This window comes from Simochromis diagramma, unplaced genomic scaffold (assembly GCF_900408965.1).
Source record: "Simochromis diagramma unplaced genomic scaffold, fSimDia1.1 OVJJ01000031.1, whole genome shotgun sequence".
Taxonomy (NCBI): domain Eukaryota; kingdom Metazoa; phylum Chordata; class Actinopteri; order Cichliformes; family Cichlidae; genus Simochromis; species Simochromis diagramma.
In genome coordinates this window covers 683,267-710,115 of record NW_024386983.1, presented here as the reverse complement: position 1 = coordinate 710,115, position 26,849 = coordinate 683,267, and the positions used below count along the sequence as shown (strand labels likewise).

At 45.6% G+C, this 26,849-nt stretch overlaps 3 protein-coding genes and 1 long non-coding RNA gene across 7 annotated transcripts; 3 read left to right on the top strand and 1 right to left on the bottom strand.

The window, feature by feature from the left end:
• The first annotated feature begins 286 nt into the window (after positions 1 to 286).
• LOC120738403 lies at positions 287 to 2,284 on the top strand. Its single transcript, XR_005696969.1, has 2 exons — positions 287 to 972; positions 1,064 to 2,284. It is a non-coding gene; the product is annotated as an uncharacterized LOC120738403 (long non-coding RNA).
• A 3,896-nt stretch (positions 2,285 to 6,180) lies between these two features.
• On the top strand, positions 6,181 to 12,198 carry ostn (osteocrin). 3 transcript variants are annotated; one of them, XR_005696979.1, is made up of 5 exons: positions 6,181 to 6,682; positions 9,148 to 9,246; positions 10,196 to 10,425; positions 10,504 to 10,648; positions 10,722 to 12,198. XR_005696979.1 is itself a non-coding variant. In XM_040039665.1 (4 exons), the coding sequence occupies exons 2-4, from the start codon at positions 9,148 to 9,150 to the stop codon at positions 10,589 to 10,591; spliced, it is 420 nt and encodes a 139-aa protein (XP_039895599.1). In that variant the 5' UTR covers positions 6,181 to 6,682; the 3' UTR covers positions 10,592 to 12,198. The 3 variants fall into 3 exon arrangements, 1 of the variants encoding a protein (XP_039895599.1); XR_005696978.1 differs by having other exon boundaries at positions 10,193 to 10,425; XM_040039665.1 differs by having other exon boundaries at positions 10,193 to 10,425; positions 10,504 to 12,198.
• A 32-nt stretch (positions 12,199 to 12,230) lies between these two features.
• LOC120738434 (protein IWS1 homolog) lies at positions 12,231 to 23,535 on the bottom strand. Of its 2 annotated transcripts, XM_040039660.1 has the most exons (16): positions 23,346 to 23,535; positions 22,286 to 22,368; positions 20,952 to 21,636; positions 19,446 to 19,517; positions 19,122 to 19,329; positions 18,900 to 18,951; positions 18,710 to 18,813; positions 18,476 to 18,626; positions 18,297 to 18,379; positions 18,051 to 18,180; positions 17,855 to 17,972; positions 17,665 to 17,776; positions 17,027 to 17,083; positions 16,009 to 16,065; positions 15,775 to 15,886; positions 12,231 to 14,304 (listed from the first exon to the last, which is right to left on the bottom strand). In XM_040039660.1, exons 1-16 carry the CDS (start codon positions 23,386 to 23,388, stop codon positions 14,179 to 14,181), a joined length of 2,193 nt encoding a protein of 730 aa, XP_039895594.1. In that variant the 5' UTR covers positions 23,389 to 23,535; the 3' UTR covers positions 12,231 to 14,178. The 2 variants fall into 2 exon arrangements, with proteins under 2 accessions (XP_039895594.1, XP_039895595.1); XM_040039661.1 differs by lacking the exon at positions 17,027 to 17,083 and having other exon boundaries at positions 23,346 to 23,534.
• A 2-nt stretch (positions 23,536 to 23,537) lies between these two features.
• Positions 23,538 to 26,219, top strand: wdr74 (WD repeat domain 74). Its single transcript, XM_040039664.1, has 3 exons — positions 23,538 to 23,670; positions 23,767 to 24,485; positions 25,266 to 26,219. The coding sequence occupies exons 2-3, from the start codon at positions 23,874 to 23,876 to the stop codon at positions 25,779 to 25,781; spliced, it is 1,128 nt and encodes a 375-aa protein (XP_039895598.1). The 5' UTR covers positions 23,538 to 23,670; positions 23,767 to 23,873; the 3' UTR covers positions 25,782 to 26,219.
• The last annotated feature ends 630 nt before the right edge of the window (positions 26,220 to 26,849 follow it).

Here is a 26,849-nt window from a genome sequence, read left to right as displayed (position 1 = left end):
AGTGGTTTAAAATATCTGCAAACACGTAGAAAATGGTCCAAAGGGCAGAAGATGAAAACAAACTGATGCAGCATCAGCCAATCAATCAATCAATCCCACAGAGACATAAAAGAACCAAAAACATCACAAAGAGACAAAATATTATAATTAACAGTTGAGAAATCACAAAAAACGACCACAAAATGAACCATCTTACATCATTTAATCCTCACTGTGCACTAAGGGCTCCACAATGATGTAGAAAGCAAAGATAAATGACAGATGACAATAAAAGTAATTCACAGCATCTTCTTCAGTCCTGAAGGACACGATGAACGACCCCGAGCGCCTCCTCTGGCGCCACCTGGAGGACAGGCACACACTTGAGGTACTGCTTCTTCACCAGCTGCTTCTCATCACGCTCCTCACCCCGCGTGTGTCAGTGAGCCGTGTGATTGGCTCATTAGTCAGTATAAAAACAAAGGCAAGCAGCCAGCCAATCAGCACAAAGAAACAGACCTTTGCTGCTTTCCCAGCATGTCTTGGGAGCGTGGTGGTCCGGCGAGTTGGAGCTGAACAGGAAGATCAAAACCTAAAATAATAAACGGGACACAAATTAAATTAAAGATTTAAAGTTAAACACCAACAGCTCGGTGAGTCCGAAGGATCAGAGCCGATATTCTGATATATGAGCCGATGTTGTCTTTCAGGCACATTAATCATAGTCAGAATTATTAGTGAGTTGTCATTAAGGCCGTAAGGAAGCGTGAACACTGTGTAAATAAGAGAAAGTTTATGTGTGGGCTCTGTGGGGAGCTGTAACCATCCGCTTGGTGGTTTCGTCCCTTTAGTCGCAGCCGTGTTGCTGTCGGTGAGACCGAGAGCAGCTGATGGCTTTCGCAGGTCTGCTGTGTGGGACGGGTCGAGTCCAGGTCACAACCGCAAAGTCATGACTGGAACACTTTCAACGGGAGTGTGAGGGAGCTCCAGCAGGTCAGAGATACTGGAAACTGGGAACACCACCCCCACCCCACCACACCCACCCACCGGCTGTGTGTTAAATTAATTTGTTCTTTTCCACCAGCTCGTCCCTGCAGCTGTCGTTGCCACAGACGCACAAAACAAGCGCTCCTCTGTCTGCTGAGACATCACTATGTTTGTTTCCGTCTGTTGGCCGCATCAGGTAACAAAGGGCCGTCCGAGGAGACGTGCACGGTCGTTAGCAGGAATCAAACCTGAGACCTCTGTCGTCCGTCAAACAGCAACAAACCTCTGTCAGCGGATCAGATTCTCGGCTCGCCTGGCCTCAGACAAACTTCCCCACCGGCCTCGTGTTTATTTTAAGCTTTTTCTCACGAGTGCAGGTTAACATCGCCGCAGCTGCTACTGTGCACTTTACTTTATTTTTTCACTTTATTTTCATGGCTTCTGTGCTTCAAAAAGAAGTCCAGCTGTATAAAAATAACTCACTGCTCACTTGATCATTAAAGGTGGACATAGCCACGCCCCCTAGTTATCAAACTTAATACACAGCTATTATAGAAACCGTGGCTGTTTTTGTACCAGGCCGTAAACGTGATTATTCCTGCTGTAAAGTTTTAACGAGGACAGACTCACTGCCGGAGCCTCAAGTGGACATTAGAGGAACTGCAGCTTTTGACACTCCTGCGTTGTCCCTTGCTTCAACATCAGCGTGACTTTTATTTTGAAACTTCCTTTCAATCAAGACTGGACTCAGTTATTCAGAGGTGCCTGTAATTTCTTTATTGCAATAATGTGAACAATGTTTTCTTCTTTGCAAACAGAGACAGTATAAAAGATGCCAAAGTGAAGCTAACACAAAGGTGCCTTCTTTTAACAGCCAGCAGGGGGCGACTCATCTGGTTAAACAGGCTTGCTGTGTAAAAACAACCCTCGCTCTGCGAACACAGGAAAGTCTCTCTGAGAGCTCTCGTACCGAAACCTTTAGACGACAGAAAAACTTTGGTCCAAACTCTAAACACTGCAGTACTACTAGAGACTACGAGATACATGTGCGTGTATTTTAACTCATGTTAACTCTTATTTCCATTCATATGGATTCATGATGCCTGCACCGCTCCGAGAGATGCTTCACATTGCATCGTTCACCTGTACATTAACAAAGGCCTTCTGTTCTATTCATTTTGTGAATTTTGCTCATTTTAAGATTATCCGGGTTTGTTCACTGGCTAAGCACTGTTTTGTTTTTGGACTGCTGTTTGAGACACGTCTGCTGAGCTCTTCAGCTTTTGAAACTTAGACTCGTTTTTGTACTTGAACTTTTGTGTTTCCCAGCTCTGTGCCGAGTCCTCCCGTCTTTAGCCCAAGCCTGGTAAATATCCTTCAACCTTCAGCTGTTATTCAGGCACTGGTGGCTGCTCTCACTTCCCTCCATAAAAAAGCAGAGCTGAGTCTGTGCTTCGCCAACTGTCCCCTTAAAGGAGATTAGAGTTCTCGGAGCGGAAAAGAAAGTGTTGCTCATTTGTCTCCCTGCAGGATTTTCTGTCCCGTCGGTCCGCCATCCTGCTGACTCTGCGGCAACGGCGTAAAGCTCCAGCTGATGATTCATGGATCGGATGACTCAGATCTTGTAAGTGAAGCTTCTCTGGGCCAAATCAAGCCGGTAGGATTCCCCCTGGATATTCCCTGCCGTCCTCGGTCTCACGCCTCCGGCTTTCCTGGATCTCACTGTTTACTCAGTCAGCTCTCACAGTGAAAGCTGAGCCGCGGCTCTGTGTGGATCTGCTCTGAAGGTTATCGGGAGGTCTGAAGGTAGTCAGACACCAAAACAAAGACACACAAAACTCTCATCACAGGAGTTTACCAATCCAGGAGCTGCTCTTAGCTACACCACCACCACATCAGCAGTCGAAACACTTAAACCTGCGAAGGTTCATCAGACATGTGACCATGGGCCTGTTCTGCTTCTCCTTGTTTCCTGTTATAAACATCTCCTGCTCATGTTCCACATGGCCAAAGTTTCTAATAAAGAGCTCAGACGGCTGTAAACAGTCAGTTTATCGCTGATGTCATATAGAGGTCACATCCCTAATATGGCCGGTGGGCACTGAAGCTCCACCCACCAAGCTTTTAGTTTATGAGGGGCATCCAATCAGAAGAGCATTACCTTAAAGATGAGCTAAAACTGCTCATTTGAGACAGAGGATGAACTGAGAGGACTGGTATATGATTCTATAAAGTAATGATTATTTTGATTTGTGAATCATACAAAGCTACTCATACAAAGCAGTAAATGAGTGTAAGAAACGTTGTTGTGGGCTTTGATGGTTTGGTCAGTTTTGGTGGTTTTGGTCAGTGGTTGTTGATCAATGGTCATGAGAATTTGCATAATTAAGATTAAGGAACTGACAGAATCAACTTTTTGGAGGTCCTTGTGTTGTTCAGCATCCATCTTCTACCTTTAAGACTCCACGTGGCTGAGTTATTTAAAAAAAAACACAATAAGTGTGTGTTTACTCAGGTAATTTCTGCTGTAAAGTTTGAACATTTTAAATATTTTTTACATGGGTGTGTATGGGGACGGACTCTAGTGGACATTGTCAGGCTGCTGCTTTGATGGACAGATTTCAACAGCTGATTGTGAACAAACTAAAGAGCTTCAGAGCCTCTGCAGGCTCTGAAGCTTTGATGCGGCGTCACCATCGCGAGTCAGGCTTTGAATACGTCAGCTGACCTGATTTGCTAATAACCTTTTTAATTACATTTGTGACAACTGAATTCTTGGCATGATGCTGCTTTGCCGAGGCGTTTCGTCAGCCATGTTGGCTCCACAAGCCCGCTCCCTGACCCTTGCTGCAGGTAACTGTGTTGTCTCTGTTGCCAGGGTGACGTTACTGATGAACGATCCAAAAAGGGCAAACAATGACTCACCTGAAGCGTCACTTATTTCTCACCTTTAAATGTTCCTGTTAGTTTAACCGCTCCTGATTCCCGTTCAGCCAAGTGAATCAGCTGACAGCGCCTAACTGTTTCCACGTAACGTACAAGAACAGCAGCTCAACCGACAATAAGTTATATGAGCATTCAAGGAAGTAATCAAATAACCAGTACTCGGACATCACACCACAAAATCAGTAAAATAACTGCGACACAGATCCACTGTGATGGAGTCACACTTGAAACACTCCAAGAAATGCTAGCTAACTTTAGCGTAGAAATAGAGTTGGATGCTAAACGCCTTTTCAGGCATGTAGCAAACATGTTTAGACAAACTTGAGCATGCCAGGTTTGTTTAGACAGTAAAGTAGCTTGTTGTATTTAGGTAGGCAAAGTGTGTAGTTTAGACAGGGGTTGTGTCTTATTAGTGGGCGATAAAAAAATCACACAAACAATGAAGCTAGCAGTTAGCACAGCGTATGCTACTGCCTGTGTTAAAGGGCCATAACACCACCAAACACCAGACGCTGTTTTCCCAGCACAACACAGACTCCAACACAAACTGCACATGAGGACAGAAACTAAATCTCTCACAGGCTTAGACGGAAACAGAGAACATTAAGGTTAGTCGGTTAGCTTGGCTAACCATAACGTCATTGCTAGAAAATGATAGTTAACTTTTGTTTTAACTGGCTCATAACACAATTTTGTGACTATTTGTTTTTCATTCAATAATTTAAAGAAAATAAAATTGGTTACAGCGTCTGTTCGTTCAGATCCAGTTTGGTATTGGACCTGGTTTGACTTCACAGAACCGCCACAGAAGATGGGACTCTGTGCAGTCCTGTGGAAAACTAAGAACACCTTCACTGCTTCTATAGGAATTAAAACCACCTCGGGTGGATTTAGGTGTGATAACATAATTCCACAATCTTCCCACCAGTGGTCTCAGCAAAGTCACCCTATCAAACCCAAAAGCTCCATCTCGTACTATACAGGTCTCAGTTAGCATGTTAAAGGTTAAAGTTCGTGACGGCACGGTTAGAGATAGAGCGAACAAATATGGCTCTTTTGTAAATCCATAAAGCACAAAACCAACATTTCAGGCACCTCACAGTCCCTAAGTGGACCATGAACTCCTCTGTATACCAGTGTGAGCCTGTCTGTCCCACAGCTAAAGCTCTGACCATGAACAGGACAATGATCCAAGCACAGCAACAGATCTCCAACAGAACGGCTGAAAAAGAAAAGTGCTGCAGAGCTCAGAGAGCTATGCATGGATAAATGCTGCACATGTCAATGAACTGAAGCAACACTGTGAAGACGAGTGGACCAGAAGTCCTCAACCATAATGCAACAGACACATAGAGCCACACTTTACTTTTATTTCAGGTTATTGGTGTTTAAGCAGGTTCTGTGGGCTCAGTTATTCACAGCACTGCAGACTTACAGGCTCCTGTATTTAGACTTGTGTGTGCTGCTGAAAGGGCAACAGGAAGAAAAAAACGAGTGCTAAGATGACATCACCTCGAGCAGAGAAGGCCGTGGACTAATTAAAGGGTGATTGGTTGGGGGATGGTGGGCTTATTATTAGCATATTAGCTGCAGTGTCATTACCGTTATTAACCCAGGTGTGTTTTCTCAATGACCAAATTCTCCATCCCGAACGGACGGATGGGTGGAACGGAGGTCGTACGATCCCGAGAGGATAAGTGGGAGAGAGCCCTGTCGCCATAGCAACAGAAACACAAAGAAGATGGGGATCAACTTCGAGTTCACGGCAGGACAGAAAAACATGTCGCCGTATGACCTCATCCTAACTTTGACACGATACTCCTGTCACGAAACTGCACGCCAGCAGAGGAATGTGATTGGTTCTACTTCTGCAGCCACTTCCTGTCCAAGATGGCTTCTCTTTATTATTAATACTGTAAACATAACTGCATCAGTCAGTGTGGCAGCAGCTTGTTTCTGTTACTCATCAAAGAGTCTGACAGAAGTTTGGTTTTTTTTTGTTTTTTGTATCACTTTGTGTTTCTTTGTTGTTATTTGTGATGCAAAAGCACTACAAATTGTTTGGTTTCAAAACTATTTGTATCTTTTTTTCTTATTTTTGCATCTCTGTTGTTACTTTTTATTGTTATTTAGTAACTATTCATGTCTTTGATGTTTGTTGTCATTTTCTCTTTGTTTGCATCTTTGTGCTCATTTTGTTGTTGCCTTGCTACATCTTTTGACTTCGCTTTGTGTGTCTTGGTGGGAGTTTTGTCTCTTTTTGCCGTTGTTTTGCAGCAGTGGTGAACTTTATGCACAGTTTCATTGGCGGCCCATTCTCGTGTTTGCTTTCTGTTTCTTGCACTTCCAAAGTCTGCCTCGGTGAACCTGCAGACTCACTCAGGTTGCAGACATTTAATGTTTCTCTGGGAGAGATCTGATGTCTCGTGTGGAGTGCGATCGGAGCACACGGATGGTGCAGTTGGAGAACAGAGACGAGTCTGAATGTGTTTATTTTAAAAACTGACCTTCAGGAGGAAACTGAGAGCAGGGAGGACGGAGGGAGGCGTGATTGCTCCCAGGAGCTTTCATTAACAGGTAATGGACCTGATGATGACATCTTACACACATGATGGTGGAAAAGAAGAACAGGAAGTGATGCCACCGGAGCAGAGGCTGCTGATTGGATAGGAGATTCCCAGGCAGCTGCAATAAAACTTGATGTGTGAAGCCAGAAGAAGACACAGAAACAGAGCGAGGCAACGCAGCAGAGATCAGCTCAACACTGAAGGTACAAACATGCATGTGTGTGTGTGTGAGAGAGAGACACAGGTGTGCACAGGTGCAAATTAATGCCACTTCCCAACATTTTCTATTTAAATTTAAATTCCTTTCAGAGTCGAAGTTTTCTGCTCGCAGTTTTCTGTGTGTGAGTTGTTTGCTGCTTCTTTTAGTCATCTTTGATTCTTTCTGCCAACTTTCTGTGAAACTGAAAACCTTGTGTGTGCATGATCTCATTTATGATTTCTGGCTAAGAAAACAGAGACTTGGACAGGTGAACATGAATTAAATGTGTCTTTAAATCTTCACACGAGCAGCGTTTAGCACTGAAAATAAGACCTGGAGATGAACGAGAACTCTCTTCTCAGAGGAAGTCTAAAAAATGTGATGCTGATGTTCAGTCTGCTGCTGGGCTGCAAGAAGATTTTTGTGAATGGAAGGATTTGCAGTGTAAGAGTGTGTGTGTGTGTTTGTCCTCACACGTGCATGAATGAGAGAGCTGCAGCTCCTCAGCATCAGCAGCAGGTGTGAACAGGACCGTGCACAAACCTTTGTGCATCGTCAGGAATGTATGTGAGTGACGCAACACGACAACAAGTGTTTGTTTCTGCGTGTCTGCTTGCAGGGGACACTGTGTGTGTGTGTGTGTGTGTACAGGAGTGTCAGTGAGTGTGCATGTGACGGTCAAAAAGGCGTTTATTTGCAGGGATGGAAAATGCTAAAATTAGCCGATGTTGCTGGACAATACACTTACAGCCATCAGCCGAGCTAAAAGTGCCCCCCTCCTCATGTGTGTGTATTTAAAACCATTGTTGTGAGGACGCTTCGGTTCCTCTGAGAGGTCAGACCCGGTTTGGGGGGCCTGAAACGGTCAGACTGAGCTCTTTCTGCTGATGTCACAGAGCCGTCATTAACGTCTTTGTGAAAAACCACACTCTGTAAACAAAAGATGGAGATGTGCACATGACATCACTCACGCTCAAATGTGGAGGAGAATGTTTCGATCACGTTAACGCTGCAGCTGAGCTGGTTTTAAATAAATAAATTTTTATTTATATAGCACCTTTCAAGACAGAATCACAAAGTGCTGCACATAAGATTACAAGTCATAAAAAGATTTAAAAAGAGAAAATAAAACAGGCAAAAAATTAACCAAAAGCAGTTTTAAAAAGGTGAGTTTTGAGTTGTTTTTTAAAAACAGCTACTGAGTCCACAGTTCTTAATGGGGAGAAAGCTCTGTCACCCTCAGTCCTCCTCTTAGTATTTTTAAAGCAAGTAAGCCCTGATCAGATGACCTCAAAGACCTGCTGGGGACATCGGGCTGTAGCAGATCAAAGATGTAGGCTGGTGCCAGTCCGTGTACAGCTCTGTAGGTCAAGACCAGGATCTTAAAATTGACTCTAAATGTAACAGGAAGCCAGTGTAACTGAGATAACAACGGTGTCACATGTGAGTACTTGCAGGATTTTGTCAAAAGCCTCGCTGCAGCGTTTTGCACAACCTGCAGACGATCCAGAGAACCTTTGCTTAGACACATAAACAGCGAATTACAATAATCCAAGCGTGACGAAATAAATGCACGTATAGCAATCTCAAGTTCAGAGCGAGATAACATCGGGCTTAGCTTAGCCACATTTCTCAAATGATAAAAACAAGACCGAACCAGAGATTTCACACGCCCATCCAATGTGAGACTCGAGTCAAATTCCTGATAGAGGATTTAACACAGAGTGAGAGAGGACCGAGGGCTTTCACTATCTGCGATAGAAACCTATCAGGGGCGCATACGAGGACTTTGGTTTTCCCCTCGTTGAGTTGGAGGAAATTTGCAGCCATCCAACGTTTGATCGAATCTAAGCAATCATTCAGACGCTGAAGCTTAGATAAATCCTCGGGCATAAAAGAAACGTACAACTGAATATCATCAGCATAACAGTGATAAGAAATGTCCTCAGAAGAGCCCATTATATGCTGGAGGGGGAGAAGATATATTAAAAACAATAAAGGCCCCAAAACTGACCCTTGAGGGACACCATAGGTAAGGGAGGTAGAGGATGACCTAAAATCGGAGACCACCACAGAAAAGGATCGGTGATGGCGATAAGAGGAGAACCACTCCAAGGCAGTTCCAGATACACCAACCCAATTTTTCAGCCTTTCAATGAGGATGTGATGGTCAGCTGTGTCGGAAGCTGATGTGAGGTCCAACATGAGTAGAACAGAGCATTTTCCTGCATCATTTTTCATCAAGATATCGCTTGAGACCCTAAGGAGAGCTGTCTCCGTGGAGTGAAACTTATCGTAAATGCCATGTTTATCAGGAGCTGCCATAAGTTGCTTAGCCACTCATTACATGCTTATGCAGAAGAGAAAAGGTAAAACTGTAAGTTAGATAGTAATGTAATTACTCTGTGTTTTTGAGGTCCTTTACGCCAGTTCAGAGAAGCATTACGTTTACCTGACTGATCGTTTCAGATGCAGTTCTGCTTCTGTTTGCTGCTCCCCGGCCTCCTGTCCTTCACCCTGCTCCGCTGCAGCGTCGACGGCCTCAGAGTCCAACCGCAACCTGCTCGGGTCAGTGCACGCACACACACACACACACACACACACACACACACACACACACACACACACACACACACACACACACCCTTCTGGCTCTCCGGGGACTCATTTGACTCCTAAAACCCATTTTCAAACAGCCCTGTACAAAAAGTCCTCTCAGTGCTCTGATGTCCCCATAATGCATAAACGTCATCACAGTTCATAGTTCGCACTGATCCACTCACACGCGTGCATGTCTTTCTATCTTTGTGAGGACCAGACGTTCGTGTTTCACCAGTGGGAAAAGGACATTTACTTTCTTTCAAATACTTCCATTCTGTGCGCTTTAATGTAACCTGTGAGGAAGTACTTTTACATCATGTACTTCAGGTAAACTTTATAAGTACTTTTATTAGGCAGGATCCCGTCACACCATCACGAGGGCCAAAACAAGCAGCTCCTCCCTCGAGGGCTCGGTGCTGATATCAGATGGCGTGAGGCGGCGGGGAGGGAAAGCCGAAACGTTTTTCTGTTTAGTCTGGATGACACAAGATATGTCGGAGTCATCTGAGGCAGCAGGCGGACAGGAAGTGAGACACCGCTCGCTGCCGGGGCCGTGGCGTGAGAGACAGGCTTCAGTGTGGAGGCGTAACATACAAAAACACAGTTCAGTGTTTTCCATACGGAGACTCCCTCATTGAAAATAAAGATGGAGGCTTTTCACAGCATCCCCTTGATTTACGTTTTTATCAGCAGACCAAAGTTCCCAGTAATCAGGAGGCATACGTGTTCACGTGTTAAAGTACAGGAAGTCCTTAAAACTGGACAGGAAGCACTGGATCAGACTCACACTCCTTTCCTTGGATATCATGTACAAAACCTTCAGCTCTAAGCCTTATCCCAGGTAATTTCACACATCCTCTCATACTCGCCTCATTTTCAGTAGATAAACTTGTTACGCCTTTATCTAATCCAGCAGGTAGACCAGCCCGTTTTGAGGTTTCATGCAGCCCCTCAGTCCCGCCCTGTAGGTGTGAAGGTGGGGGAGGAGCTGATGGCAAAACTGCTCCAATCGGATCACCTGATGAGGATGGAAAATGATGTCATGGAGCCAAAGAGGAAGAGGAGCTTTCCCATCAACAACGTCCCGCTGGACCGCCTGTCCATCAGCTCCATGGAAACGAAGCAGCAAGGGTCAGACAAGCAGAGGTAGTCACCTGTGAGAATACCTGAGAACACCTGAGACGCAGGGATGAGTCTAACGCCTCCATGTTCTTCTGTCTGCAGTAAGGTGGTGGAGTCGCCACGGCGACGACTCAATCCACCACCCATTGACAGAATCGGGATGGGTCGTCTGCCAAACGGCAGAGGGTAGGCCACATCCCCTCCGTCTGAAAGCCCACCCTCTCTCCACAGCGCTCTCACTGGACAGGTGCAGAACTGCATGTGACTCATTTTCATAAAAGTATCAGTAAAAACACTAAAATAGTCATTTATCTCTACAGATGCATGAAACCGCCAATCACCTGCTGAACCACGCCCACCTGACGCCCTCACTTCACCTGGACACGCCCACCTGACGCCCTCACTTCACCTGGACACGCCCACCTGACACCCTCACTTCACCTGGACAGCCCAACACAAAGCATGACTGTTCAATGATGGTGCGTTCAAATGCAGCTCCGTAAAGTCGGCACACATAGAGAGGAAGTGATTTCAACAACACCTGCGATTTGCTTCCATGGCAACTCGTTTTAACAAGTATTTTATTTACCTGTAAAACTTACAGGTAAATAAAACTTTTCTTTTTTAAAATACTGAATTTAATCAAGGTGAAATCTGTAATGTGAGAAAATCTCGAATTATCAGCACCAACAAATATCCTGACGTGTGAGATTAAATATACTTATTAGTTTCCACCAATGAAAAGCTTTGATTTCAGATTTATTAAGAAATAAATATGTTACAACTTCAAAATTTGTATTTGGATAAAATCAGAGCCTGATCTCAGAAAGATCAAATCATCAGAATCGTGCAACTTTGAGTATAATAAGAATAATTTGGATGTTTTGAGTTTTTTCATTTATAAATTTTTCCATCTTTTTGATTCTTTGCATTTAACATATAATTTAAAAAAATTAAAGGTTAGAGTTTGAACATTTTAACCTCATTAGGATTAGCGTTAGGGAACAATAATGCTGCAGTTTTCCGAGTGTCACCTGAATGCACCATCGCCGGCTCCTCCTGCTGTTGGGACCCTGACTGGAGGCGTTGTTGCCTCGACTGCCCTCGCAATCGTCCAACACCAATCGAGTTTCGTCCTCGCACGTTTGTCTCAGAGTTGTGCCGCAGGACTGTTTCCACAGCAACGGCACATTTCTACTGCGACCATAAACAGTGGACAAAGCTACTGTTACGTCATCTCAAAGTCATGAGATTAGCATTTTCATCATCGACACCTTAGTCGCAAAGCAGACTTCCTGTTCAATATGACCAAAGATGAGTGCCTGAGTCCATCAGCAGCAAAGTGTTTACAGAGGTCAAGCTTCTACAGCACTGGAAGTCTTTTTGCAACTGCAGCAGTCGCCACCTAGTGGCTTTTTGATAGAATGCAGATTTAACTCTCCTGGATTAGCTTTATTTTCCTCACCAGGAAACTACGTCCATGTTTTATACCATCTATGACTGTAACACATCTAAAGTTTGTAAACTTGAAATGAGAAAAAAATAAAATAATAGTCCAAAAACAGGTTTAAGCGTCCAAGTGGCGCTGCAGTGGAAACCGTCCTGCTCACTGATTCTGTTCTGATGTGCTTCTTCCTGCCCGAGTTTAACTGTGCTTAATAAAAAGAAAATGACAATGAAGTTCTGAGTATGACTGATTTCTTCTCTTTTTCAAACCCTTGAGGATTTTAGATCATGTGCTAAAAGCTACAGTTCCACTAATGTCCACTAGAGGCTCCACCAGTAAGCCCCTCCCCATCCTCCCAGAAATAAACATGCGTACAGCCAGGTGAGTTTTTGTTGAGTCTTTATTAAGAAAAGATCATGTGATCCAGAACAGTGCACACAGAACGGCTGGTTCACACAATCCACGAATGATCCGGATCAATCAGAGTCCCGGCATTTCCTGTGTGAACTCATCCACTGAGGACTTCTGTACAGCTGCTATGGGAGCAGAGAAGGGAGATAATGGACCAGACTATCAGCAAAATACAAACACCTTCACATTCAGAGACGGAGAGCGCAGACGAGACTTCACCCTCAAATCCAAACTAGAGAACTTGAATGTACTCTGGACAAGAAACTCCAAAATGATCCCCTGATTACACAACACGTTCATCTTTAACCCAGCAACTCTGTCAGTATGGCAGTTTACAAAATATATTAAAAAAAGAAAGAAAAAAAAGAAAGAAAAACAAACAAGCTAACTACTAATACAAGCTAATACCACAGAGCAATTTAGTCTTTAAATGTAGGCAAATGGCTTGAAGCTTACATAAGAATACAGATGTTTAGGACAATGCTAGCTCACAACTAACATTAGCTATTGCTAAGAACACAGCCGGTTAAATCAGATGACATTATGCTAATGTTAGCCAAAAATGCTCAAATGCTTAAAATCAACCTTTTATCTGCAATGCTACCTGCAAAAATCAGTGCCTTTGTTAAATTAGCTTTACCTAAGGTCAGTGTTATCATGCTAACTTCCAAAACTGGGCTAAGAGATAAATATAAATAAAATTAGCTTCACCTCCAAACCAGCTAAGATAATAACAGTGTAATTTGCTGACAGCTAAAAATAGCTGTCACCTCTAAGGTGAAGCTAACATTAGCTAATATGATAGCATTTGTTTAATTAGTTTTTTCTGATATAGCTCAATGCTAGCTACCAAAACAGCCAGTTAACAAAGCTAAAATGGCTTTGATGTTAATTTCACTTTGAAGTTATCTATGTTAACCATTCCTTAGAACTATTAAGGTTTATAGCATTAGCTTAAATTACTGATGTCTGCATTATTGATAGCTAGAAACTATTATGGTTTACTTTAAAACATGTGATCACTAACTCCGCCCAATGAACCGTGCATCACCACCAATCTAAAGGTGAACAACGATGTTCTACTTAAAAGAACACAAGAAAGTAAAGTGACAGGACTGATAATAATATGTGGCCATAGTTCAATATTCACTGTTAACATATAGATAAACATGAATGTTAGCTTAGAAGGCTTACAGACCTTAATAGTTTTGACATAAGGCTAACATAGCTAGCTAATATAAGCTATTGCTGCACTTTTTTTTTTTTTAAAAGACAAAGCTAATATAGATTGCTAACAATAACATCATAATTTTTGTTATGCTAGCTTTACAGCCAACTCACTCTGAGCCGAGGTAAAGCTAAAACAGTAGGCTATTTTTACAGATTTTATTAGCTCCGTAGCATAGCAAATGTAGATGACTGCTAACATGACTCAGCTTTTGATACAACATCATCATAAATAACAGCTTCACCTTAAAGAAATACAAACACTCGCAAACATTTTAGACTTTGAGATAAAAATGCTGCCAATAATAAACAAAAAAACAGAAAAGAAAAGAAAATACTATGTGATGCCAGTATTTGTTAACACTGCGACTATCGCTGATTTTCAGGTCAAGCTAATCAAGCTAACTGCTAACACAAGTTGAACAATAAAGCAAATAATTAAACTGTTAGCATTAGGAAACGTTATTTTTGGATCATTTTGGAGTATTTCATGCGTTTTGTTCAGAGGACAGACAAGTTTACAGCAGATAACACATTTGGACTGAAGCCAACACGGTCTGACAACAGCCCCTTTTTTCAGTAAGGCAGAGCTGGACCTGAGGAGGGCAAAGCTGCGGGTTTATTCAGAAACAAAACAATAAAAAGTAAAAACGATAAATCCTACTGAGTTTAGAGCAGAAAAAAAAAATTAATCAGAGCGGCATTCGATTGCCTTCCACGCTGATTTTAACAGCGTGACCCGTCTTCGTCAGGCGCCGGATGTCAGCAAATCTACGCATCTGTTTATCAACACGGGACAAACTCTTCCTCACCGGACCCTGGAGGCAGACAGACACACAGAACAGGAAGTTATAGGATTTACATCTTGTAACCACACACTGAGGTAACAACACAAAGACAACCGGTTTGTTTCGCACACTTCACTGCTCATGCAGGAAGATGTTTCACAAACACCGCGTTCAGAGCCATCAAATGGGGAGACTGTTCCTAAAGACCATTTACAGTTCAAAATAAGCTTTATTTGTCTGATTCTGCCCCCTCGCTCTGTGTGAAACAAGCTGCTTTAACTCCCCTCCTCCCTGAACATCTATTTGCTTCTGATTGGACAGCTTCTGGAAGCCTGCTGCTGGACGTGTGGCTGATTCCATATCAAAGTGAAAACATTTCATCCTCCGTGTCAGCTGACTCATTTCTACAGTAAATGTATTTTATTTAATGAAGCCATGCAAATGTTCATACAGGTACACTGTCCCACACACTGCACACCTTCTCACCTGTGGAACGTTACTTCCCGTCTCTTAGTGATTATCTCTCTCTAGTGCATGAGTTTGGTGTTTATTAGGCTCAGAGGTGCTCGACGGCTGCAGCAGAGATGTTCATGTGTTCATACAGCAGGAAGGAAAATGATTCAACCCCGGGCACTGCGTATGAGGTCACATGACCTCTGAGTACATTAGTTTGTTAAAGTTAAGGTTTTGTCCGTTGGTTATGACACGATCAGAAGGTTTACCAGTGATTGGTCTGACGTTATGATGGAAGTCTGAGGTCTGAATGACTGAAGTGTGATCGATCGTGTGCTCTTTGCTGTGTTCAGTGAACTCTGTTTGGGGGTTGGATAACTTTGCCTCCACTGTAGGTCTGCACACTGCAGGTGAGTCAGGCTCTTCACACCATGCAGACAGACTTACTGCCCCCTGCAGGGGAGCAGGGGAGCTACAGGGGCATTCTGTTTCCCTCTATGCTGATCTTCACAGCTCCCTGCGGCCGCCCCAATTTTCTCTGCTCGGCGAAACGCCGTTTGTGCTTCTCCAGCAGGCTGATGGCCTTCTTACAGCCGCTCTACAGAGGACCAATCACAGCTCAGCTCCTGACCTGACAGCAGGTAAACTCCTTGTTCAGAGCTTTACAATCAAACAGAAGCAGAAAATAACCCGATGTCTGTTCCAGCACAAAAGTGTTGAAGTGTTTGTTTCAACTTTATTCAAACTTCAGAAAACTGACTGTTTATATAAAAGTTCATCATTGTTATTCATATTGTTTTTTCTTTAAAAACGCGTTTGCTCTTAGAGAGGTTTAAAATATATTTGTTTCATTTTGGAATTTTGTATTTGTTATTCATTTTGTAAATCGTGAGTAAATAATTTGTTTGACTCAATTACGAAAAAACTGAAACCAAATGTTAAACTCTGGATATTTCATAGGACTGTGCCTAAAGGGGGTGCTCTGCCGTTTAGTTGATGTGTAGCCACGCCCCGAAGCACACGCTATCGGCCCGTGTGACCACTCACCCTGCTGGAGTCCCCCTCCACGTTCCATTTGGGCCGAACCACGTAGTCTTTGTTCGAGGGCATCGGGACTCGAGCCCGGGCGCAGAACCCGGGGTCTCCGGGCCGCAGAGCTCTGTTGGGAGCAGGCGTTCAGGTTAATGAGGGTGGAATTTAAACACGGCACAAAATTCCAGACGATAGAGGAGGAAGTTATGACAAATCCCGCCCCCTGACCACAGATGTCTGAGAACTTACTTCTCCTCTCCGGTCAGCTGCTTCTCCAGGTCTCTGCGAGGCGTCTGACCTCCAGAACTACAAACAGAAGAAGAAGACACGAATTCAACTTCGAGTGTGAAGTAGCTCCGCCGCACCGAGGCGCCTCGCAGGTTTCTGAGCGATGTTCTTCACCGGCTGAGCCTCCATGCTGTTAGCAGCACGTCACTCCGAACGGGTTAGTCGGCACCAAAACTTCCCGCACGGAACAAACTCAGCCCTGCCCGAGCTCCACATCGTTAGGGCAGTAAAACACACACGGCTAACACTGCCGTTACAGAAACAGGCTCCAGTCTCTGCTCTGTTTAACCCCTCTGTGCAGCAGCGCCCCCTAATGTCTACAGTGGATATTAAAACTATCAACAGCTGTGACTGTATTAGTTTGTGTCGCAGATATGGACCGAAGCTGAAATAAGGCAGTCCTCCACTCCGGTGCAGTACCAGTTTCAACCACCGGGTGGCATCCAGTCCGCCTGAAACGCGCCCAAGCTAATGTTAGCGTTTCTAAGCTGACTTATTTTGATAGCTAGATGAGCTCAGAGTGGAGGTGGTAAAAACAGAGTTACAAGAAGGGCTTGAATCAAATATAAAATCTCAGCTTCAGTCATTTTCTTTAGTTGAATCACTCTGAAATAAATGCAAAGTATTCAAACCGGCCAATTCTGCTTCATCTCACAAGCTCCACCCACCTGTTTGTGAGGAGCAGCCAATCAGAAGATACTTAGAGGCTTATTTTATACTGCAAATTATGCAAACAGACTCTATTAGAGTCCAAGAATGAAAAAGGAGCTGGAAATGAGCAGAACGGGTCACCTTTAAATCGTGCAGCTGCACTCATGAAGTCATTTAAGTCTCAGGGATTCATTCTGGTCACTTTGGTGCTGCTGTGGGTATCTGAGGAGTTACTAAGCTTTAGACAGAGGGATGCAAAACCTGCAGAGACGCGTTAAAGAAGGTAAACCTGGTCACTCAGTGCAACCATGCAACGTCAGGACTGAACCTGGTTGGTGGAGAAAAGACATCAGGTTCCTCTGCCCTCTCCACCTTCTGAGGCTGACTGGGGATGAGACGGAGGAAGAGGAGTGAAAGAGGAAAAACTACGCCTCACGCTAACTACGACCTTTAGAAATCATCTCACAATATTCAAAGAGAAGATCGAGAAAGGCGAAGCTTTCAAATGGGTTTCAGGTAAAGCCGTGCTGAGTGACTTTAGAGTGAACAGCGGTGGGAATGCGGCTCACAGATATAGCAAACGCACTGGGGGGGCGGGGTTTCCACCTGTACAAAACACCTGACACTCTGACACAAGCAGAAGATGGAGAATGAGGGTTAAACTGTTCTCAGGTGAGAGACAAACATCATCACATGACAGGAAGAGGACGCTGAAAACAGAGCAGACATCAGCCCGGGGGGGTCGGTCAGTATTGTAGCTACTGCATGGTTCGGACGACTCGCTGTGGAAAAGGTCTGAAACCTAACGACGGCTGACAGTGATTCTAATAAAGCCAAATATGAGTAATTTTATGGATAATGTAAATAAAACTTAAATCGCTGCAGATATGAAGCAGAAACAAGAACGTTAGTGTCGTCTGGATGACGATGGAATCAGAGGAGGTCGGACGTTGCGATCATCGTTACCTTAGGCGCCGTCTCTGAGGCATCTGCTGATCCAGATCTCTCTGCTGCCGCTCCTCTCTCGTCATCCCCTTATAGTTCGACGTCAGACCGAAGATCGGCCGCGACCACTCGTCTGGAGATGAGAAAGAGTTCAGAAACCGCGGCCTCCGCGGTCAGACAGGGAAACTACAGAAAAGGAGCTTGGCCTTACTGATGAGTTTGAGAGCGAGGTCTTTGTTGGCTCGAGACTCTTTGGGATGTTTGTACAGGAACATGACGGCCCGCCCGATGCCGCTGTGCTTCAGCGTCTCCTGACTCACGCTGGGCAGCTGCAGGACGAAACACACCATGAACGACTGAATCTTAGAGACGCAGCTGAAGAACGACGCGTCGCGTTAAGCGCTCACCTCCTGCAGTATCCTGAGCAGCTCCTCTCTGATCCTGAGAGCGGGCAGAGATTTGTCAGGAAGAGGGCTGATCCACTCTTTAATGGCCGACATCACGCCGCTGTCGATGAACGTCTCCTTCAAGTCCTGCCTGAGGGACAAACGATAAGAGTCTTCAATGCAGTCACGGAGGAGAAGGACCTGCTTTTCTTTGGCGCTGGTCTCAGCACGTAAGCCTTCAACTATAAGCTAACACGGAGCTCTTACTTCTTCAGGTGCATGACGACCTGCGGCAGCAGCATGAGCTTCTTCAGCGCTGGTTTCTTCTGGCTGTTCAGAGCTCGATCTTCCTGCAAATAAAAACAAATGCACACAGAGTCGGTGAGGATCACAGCTCGGAGTTTTGTGAGGCTTTTATTTTGACGGGGCGAGAGCAGCGTGCGCACCTCCGCAGCCTCGTTCATCTTGGTGATCATGGCGTTGACCACGTCGTCGGCGTCGCTGATGAACGTGCCTCCATCGCGGTGCCGCCTCTTCTTGCTGTTCATGGCTTTCCTCCGGGCGAGCATGATGTCGAAGTCTGACATCATGCTGGTGCTACACACACACACACACACACACACTTAATAGCAGAAACAACAACGCTTGTTTAAAATCGTGTTGCTGATCAGCAGACTCACTCTTGGCCGCTGCGGTCGACGCCCTCGTCAGAGTCTGACTCCTCCTCCGCCTGCACCTTCTGCTTCGCCTTGCCGTCGCCCTCCAGGTCCTCCTGGTTGAAACCCTGCAGGACGACAGTTTGTGAAACGGGAACTGCTCGCGGCTGATCTCGCTTTCGTCTTTGCACAGAGACGCGACATCGAGGCTTACCGTGAACTCCTCCTCATCTCCAGACTCGCCAAAGATGTCTGCGATCATCTTCCTGCAACAGAACAGGCACATCAGCTCCTGGCAGCCACAGAATTAAACTCTTTATTTTGAAATTAAAACTCTGCATGTGTGTCTTCTTGCAGAGGTGGTAGCTGCATCCCTCAGGCTGTCCTGTAGGGGGGGTTTGAGTTTTCTGCGAGGAGTTTCGACGTCAGCACTCACTCCTCCTGGTCTTCTCCGGAGTCGCTGTCGCTGCCAAACAGCGCTTTCTCGTCCTTGTTCCCCGCCGCCTTCGCTCGGTCGTCCTCCTCGCTCTCGCTGTCTGAGCCGAGCTCTCTCAGTTTGGCCGCCAAACTTTTATCGGGACCCCCGAAGTCGGCGTCACTGTCCGAGTTCTCGTCGTCCGACACCGCCCGGTTCCTCTTCGCCACTGAGGAGACCGTTGAGAGCGACAAACGTCACACAACAGCGCTGCTTTACCTCGCAGCATCAACTTTTACTTTCATCCAAACAAAGATCCTGCTCCAGCCGTCAGGTCTGCGTTACCTGGTTTCTCCGCCTTCTCCTCGTCCTCGTCCTCGTCCTCGCTGTCGGACAGGATGGCCTTCTTCCTCTTCACTGCAAACACAAAGCTCACTGGTTACTCACACAGCATCTAAAACGGAACTGAAATATTAACAGAACCGGCGAACGTGGCGGGTGACTCCGTCTCAGTCTGACCACGAACACAACGAGCAGCTCGCCAAAGGAAAGTCTGTGAGAGCACGTGTTTACCATTACTAAAAGTGATCACATGTTCTTTATTCGGTGAAGCAGGCGTGTGTGATCACTGTGGCCCTGCTGGACGGGTACACCTTACCACAGACTTGCTTTACCTCGCAAACCCAGACAGTGTTGGGAAAGTTACTTTGAAAAAGTAATTACTTATAGTTACTTCTTTAAAAAAGTAACTGAATTACTATATTATCACAGTAACTAATTACTAGGAAAAGTAACTATTGCATTATTAAAAAACCAAAACAAAAAAAGTTGAACCCTCTCAGAGCGCTGACTTTAAAAGCATCTCGCCTCGTTTCATCCTGTTCAACCTCGCAACCTGTAACCACCACAAACATGGTTAACGGATCATTTTCATAACTCGAAATATAAATTGTACATTTTTAAAACCTTTGCACGTTTTGCAAACAACAAAGTTATTTGCAGCTATTTACCTAAAATGCAGCCAAGGTGTTTTCATTTCTAACTATTTACAGAAAAATCTAATAAGATGTCACAAATGATTTGTGTCTGTGTCCACTGCACGATGAAGGAGAACGCCACCTGACACCTGCAGCTGTGTCACTCCAGTGTTTACAATGTAATCCTGTGACATTCAGCCGTCACCTCATTGTTCTGACACACAACAAAACTGCACACTAACTACACACTCCAAACATGCTAAACGTCACAAATCTCTCACCGCCGTCACTCCTAAAACTCCGCCTTCTTCCTAAACAACCAAATGCCATGTTGTCATATCATTTCTTGATTGGTCGACATGGTGCATTTTTCCACCAATAGGAAAGGAGTGTTTTTTCCTTTTCTTGGTGCTTTCGAGCTCTTTCCTTAGAAACAGTTTTTGTGTTTCTTCTAAACTTCACGATTTTATTCAGAAATAAACATTTTTAATCATAACTCGTGTTTTTCACGGCCGATCAACACAATTTAAAAACTGATATATATTTTAAACACTTGTTGCTGTGTCATCTTAAATTGGTCGTGTGATTGTTTTGCCCCGCCCCCTGGTAAACTGAAAACAGCTTCAACCGTCTGTGTTGACAATAGTAACGCGTCCACAATGTAAGAGCGTTGTAACCATAGAAACAGTCATTAGCTCGATCGCTCATTAAGGCCGTCACTCGGTCACTGAACCCAGAGCTGCTCGTTTATCTTCACGTTAATTTGAATCAAACTGATCAGATCCAGTGTTTCTGGAGCAACGACATCATTTCCTGTCACAAAACGGTTCAACTGAAGTCTGCCTGGGGGCGTGGCTTACCGCCACGCGCGTACCTGGCTTCTCGTCGTCCTCGTCGCTGTCACCTCTCTGCTGCCTCTCCTCTTCCTCCTGCTGCTCTCCATCACTTCCTGCTGCAGCCTTCCTCCGCCCTTCCTCTTCCTCCTCCTCGCTGTCTGACTGCATGACCCCCTTCCACTTCTCCCCTCCTCCTTCCTCCTCCCGTTTCTCCTCCTCATCCGAGTCTATCTGCGCCGCCTTGCGTCTGGCAGGCGTCTCTGTGTCAGAGTCACTGTCAGCGTTGGAGCGGCGCTCTGGGGATGCCGCGGCTTTGGCATCCTCGTTGTCAGAATCGCTTTCTGCCGCCGCTTTGGGCCGCTCCTCCACATCCGAGCTGCTCCCTCTCCGCTTGGGCGGCGGCGACGCCCCCTCCTCGTTGTCAGATGCTCCGTGTTTGAGCGGCGATGAGGCCTCGTTATCTGAGCCGCTCGTCCTGCGTTTCTCTGGCGGCGGCGACTCCTCCTCAGACACGCTCACCCTGCGTTTCACTGAAGATGAGCCATCCTCATCGTCGCTGTCGGCGGGCCTCGGCGCCTCCGCCTCAGAGTCACTTTTGTCATCACGGCCCCTGGGGCCCTCGCCCTCCGAGTCGCTGTCGGCCCTGCGGCAGTCCTCGTTGTCAGAGCCGCTGGCCCCGCCACCTGTCACCATGGCGTCGTCCTCGTCGTTGCTGCCCTCGTCCTGACAAAAACAAAGAAAGTTTATCAGCCCGATCACGGCGGTCTGCAGACGGTGTTTGTCATATTTACAGTCCGAACAGACCGGAGCCGCCATTGTTCCAGCAAACGTAACAAATACTGACAGCGTCCACATCCATATAACATACCATAATAGACCCATTTCTGTAATATACTCACATATCTATATTATTGCTAATATATATTGTAATATATCTATATCACTAAAGCACTTCTGGATGGATGCAAACTGCATTTCGTTGCCCTGTACCTGTGCATGTGCAATGACAATAAAGTTGAATTCTATTCTATTCTATCACTGCAGCTGCAGCACCAATCCATGTGTCGACTCATGTTTTCCAGCTGTTGCAACATCTGTCTCTCTAACCTGTGACTCTTTCAGCTCCTGTACTGATCAATCACTGACATGCTGGGAAAAACAACACTCTCATAATATCATACATAGAGCTCATCCCACACGGGTCCAAACATGGAAGATCAGCTGTCCATGTCCGTGTAAATCCGCCTGATTTGAAGTATGAATTTCAGGCACTACTTAAAATGCAAAGACAACATGAAACGGCTCAGAATAAACGTTTGAAAACTGATGATGTCAATGAATTATCTGCAGAATCAATGAGATGAATTCTGACCTCAGACCGGCGCCCGGCGCTCCTCATCTCCTCGCCATCTGATGCTGGGTGTTCATCCTGAACCGGCGTGCCGCCTCCATCATCTACAAGAACACATCGGGAACATTCATGTTAAATTCAGTCCTTTTTAAAAGCATTTATAGGAGCTGCAAAAAGTATGCAGTAACTTTACCAAGCTGCCAAAGTAAAACTGAATGAAAACTACACAACAGCTTTCTCTGCATTCCCTTCGATAAACTGCCTTTCAAAGAAATAATCGTGCTTTTCAAGGATCATGGCTTATTAGGACTGGATAGAACATATGACAGCAGCAGTGAGAAGTAGAAGATTACACTACAGTCAGTCTGTACATTAACGGTCAAACAGGCTACAGCTTAGGAAACGTTTCTAGTGTTAAAAAGTCTCCGTAATGATCACACGATGTCATCAGCTGGTCTGTAAACAGCTCAAAAACAAACACCTGGATCCTCTGCAGCTGCTCGCCAAACTTCACTTTAAAAGTGACTAATTTTAGGTTCATGGCTAACCGCGTGACAAAAACATCATAAAGTCCACCTACATGAGCAGACTTCATCTTTAAGGCTTTCGTATTGATTCGGCTCTCTTTGGTGTATCATGTCTAACCGGTTATATTGATTATGAAACGTTTGTTATGTAATCAGGCCAACAAACACTGATGGTTTAGCTTGGCTCGGTGGAAGGCCGCTTTCTGCCGGGTTCGTGTTGGATGGCTCCGCTGGTTTCCTCCACGGATATAACGTTGAAATATCACCGCGTGTTTCAGTCTTTTGGAGGTAAATGTGACGGAGAGCTCAGGAGATGTTTGCCAGCCGGTCGTGACGCTAAACCGGGACATGTTTGCTGGAAACTGGCGCCGATGCTGTCGCTAACCCCGAAACACAAACAACGATCCCTCCGCGTGATCACAACCCACCTCTGCATCATGTTTATCTAGGACGCGCTCATGGTGCTCGAATTCAGTTAGTATTCAGTTAGCTACTACAGTTGGTCAGTGCTGTCCTGTTAGTCGTTTAAATAGGAAACAAAGCAGAAGCGTTACCGGAGCGGTTCCCGGACATTAGATCGTCCTCCTCTCCGTCCATTTCCCCGACGAAGAAAGCTTTGAGTTTGGGCTTGAGGGCGGAAACCCCCCTCTGTCCACTGGAAGAAATAAACCTGAACGAAGTAACGACGGTCTGAGGAAGATTACACCCACAGCTAGCCTCTGCTAGCCCACACAGCCAAAATGGTGACTACCTGCATCATATGAGCATGCGCAAAGGGATCGGTCGCTTCCTAATGACGTAAACTGTCTTTTTGGAAAAAATAAACTTTATTAGTATGACAAATGATTCTAGAAAAAACAATACCAGAACATTGGTCGTGTAAGTATTTTTATTTATACTGTTTTGATTTTAATTGTACTGCCGAAAGTTTTTCTTAGCTTTGAACCGCGTGACACTGTCTGTTAAAAACTCCAGCTGTAGTGTGACGACTTAGACACGCGCCACAGTCTACAGAGGATCCACGCGGACCCGGAGCTGTCCTGTTTTTTTTCGGCTGGTTTGGTGTGTGTGAGTCCGGTGTGATGGGGGACCGGAGCCGGTTGTGCTCCGTGTGGCTCGGCTCGGAGACCGGGATCCTGAAGGGGGTCAGCCTGTCCCGGAAACAGGCCTTCAACTTCTGCAACACGAGCCACCTGAGCCGAGACCAGGAGGTCCGCGCGCTGTGCTGGGGGGACGCGGCGGAGAGCGAGCTGCTGGTGGGCTGCGTGGACGCCACCGTGAAGACGTTCAGCTTGGAGAAGGGCGCGTTCACCGAGAGCCGGCGCTGCGGGGACCCGGCGGAGGGCTGCTTCTCCGGGCTAGCGGCGCTGGGCGGCGACGCACTGGTCACCTGCGCGGAGAGCGGCGCGCTGCGCGTGTGGAGGCAAGAGGGCGGCGACGAGCCCGTGACACAGGTGGACGCCGGGAAGAACGTGTGCAGGATGCGGCAGAGCCCGGCGAACCCAAACAAGGTGGCCACCGGAGGGAAGGAGAACGGCCTGAAGATCTGGGACCTCCAGAGGCCCGAGCAGCCCGCGTTCAGCGCCAAGAACCTCCGGGACGACTGGCTGGACCTCCGGCGGCCCTACTGGGTCCGGGACATGGCCTTCATCCCGGACTCCGACAAAGTGGTCACCTGCACGGGTTACCACCAGGTGTGTAGCTGTGACTCACCCTCAGCAGGACAAAAGGTGTTTTTAAAGAAGACCCATTTAAAGTTTACTTTGGCCCGGGTTAAAGGTCAAGCTTATCACAAACATCTGGTTTGTGTGATCTGTAAACGTTCTTCTGGCTCAGAATTGGCTCAAAAGTCAGACCAGACTCCGTTCAAAAAGTGTTTAATTTTAAATTTTCTTAAGTCTATGACAAAATTAAAGCTCGTGTAAATCCTCAGCTCTCTACATGTATTATATTTTTTCTCTAAGTCGGCTAACATTTGAGCAATATTAAAGGACAACAACAAACTGTCTGAGTAAAACAAACTAAGGCTAAAATTATGGATGATTTTATTATCAAAGCCATCGTCAGTTTGGTTTCGGACCGATTCCTCATCAGTTTTCTCTCCATTCAGAAGGTGTTTGATTTAAGGTTTACTTTCTCTTCTCTCATACTTTTATGATCTTTAAAATTTCCTCCAGGTTTACAAGTTTAAAGGGATATTCCATAAAATTATTAAGACAAAAACAACACAACTGAAGTTAAAGTTGTGGATAATTTCTAAAGTGTTTCTAAAAAGAAACAATAATATTGATTTCCCTTTGAGGTCTTTAGTATCCTCGGTGTTGATTCCTGATCAGTGGAAAAAATGCTTTTAGGTGTAAAAACAAATAAAATAATAATAATTAAGCAGCAGAAAATAAAGTTTAAATCTGTCAATTGATGACCTGCTTTGTTTTGTTTTTTTTAAATAAAGTTATGTTGAAACTCTCTCTCAGGTGCACGTGTTCGACCCCTCGTCTCCTCAGAGGCGTCCTGTCCTGGAGGCGGAGTACGGCGAGTACCCGCTCACCGCTATCTCTCTGACGCCTGACGGCACAGCGGTGGCGGTGGGCAACACCCAGGGTCACATCGCCCTGCTGGACCTGAGGAAGGGCCTGGTGCGTGGCTGTGTCAAGGGGCTGGCGGGCGGCGTGAGGGGGCTTCAGTGCCACGCCTCCCAGCCGTTGGTGGCGTCCTGCGGCCTGGACCGCTTCCTGCGCATCCACAGCCTGGAGGACCGCAAACTGCAGCACAAAGTCTACCTCAAGTCCCGTCTCAACTGCCTCCTGCTCGCCAGCCAAGACCTGCAGGAGGGAGGGGCAACTGCAGGGGAGGCGGAGTCTGAGGTAAAGGAGGAGGAAGACGAAGGTGATGATGTGTGGGACGCTATGGAGCGGGTGGAGGAGAGGCAGAAGAGGAAAACGACAGAAGACAAAGAGACAACGAAGAAGAGGAAGAAGGCACAGGACTGAGAGGCATTTGAGGTTTTAGAGGACAGTGGGACGTTTAACCGCTGTAGCTGGGGGCTTGTAAGCAGCGTTTATTCAGACTGGAGGCCTTTTATTTTGAAAAGCTTCAGGTACTGGGTAGATGTTTCTCACCTGTGAACAGGTGGAGTCTGCGTCTGCCTGGGGAGACAAATGTATGAGTGCCCTAAAACGTCTTTGTGGTTTTTTATGATTGTAATTATTGAAAATACACGTGTAATTATGATTAAAGGAGTCTCTGCTTCCTGTGTCTGATCAAAGAAGTTAAATGTGCTGACGGAGCATCTCAGCTCCTGAGGAAAAACTGCAGCAGAGGAGAAAACAGTGGAAAAACAATCCAGTTGTAATTCTGTGCAGGGCGCTCAAACATGCGGCCCAGTGGATAAGAATGTGGGGGGAAAGGAGGGCTTCCAGTTTTTCAGTTTTGTCCTTCTGACCTGTCAGGGTTCACAGCCTTAATGCTAACAAATATTACCCAGACCATTTAAATAACAGGCATGAAAAACTTCCTGTTTTCAGGATTTCAGGAACTCAATTTGAGGTTTTTAAGCGATAAATCTACCCGTGTGACCCACTCAGGATCAGAGCTGCATGTGGCTCATCGGTCAGTGAACGCAGCCTAAGCTGCCCCTATTAAAGGTGCATTCACTGGCAGAAGCTGCAGGTCTGAGCAGCACACACAACTCGTTTTCAGTGTCTGATGGAAACATGGGATGAACTACAGTACTGTGCAAAAGTCCTGAGTCAGCAGCATTTGTTTGTGATTGGCTGAAACAAACAGCCCCAGTTTACTGTGACATGTAAATAACAACAGACCCCTCCCAGCTGTGAACACAGGCCTGTGATTTCACACTGAGCGTGCTCTTAATAAATGAAATGTTCACTCAGCCCATCAGAAACATCAGACTTTATTTAAAACAAAAAAACAGACATTTTGAAATGTTAGGCCACACCCCTTCATTCAGGTAAAGTTTTAGTCCCGCCCTGGTTTTTATTTCCACTCATGGGCTCATGTTTGGATGTTTAATTTTTAAATGTTTTTCAGAGAACAAC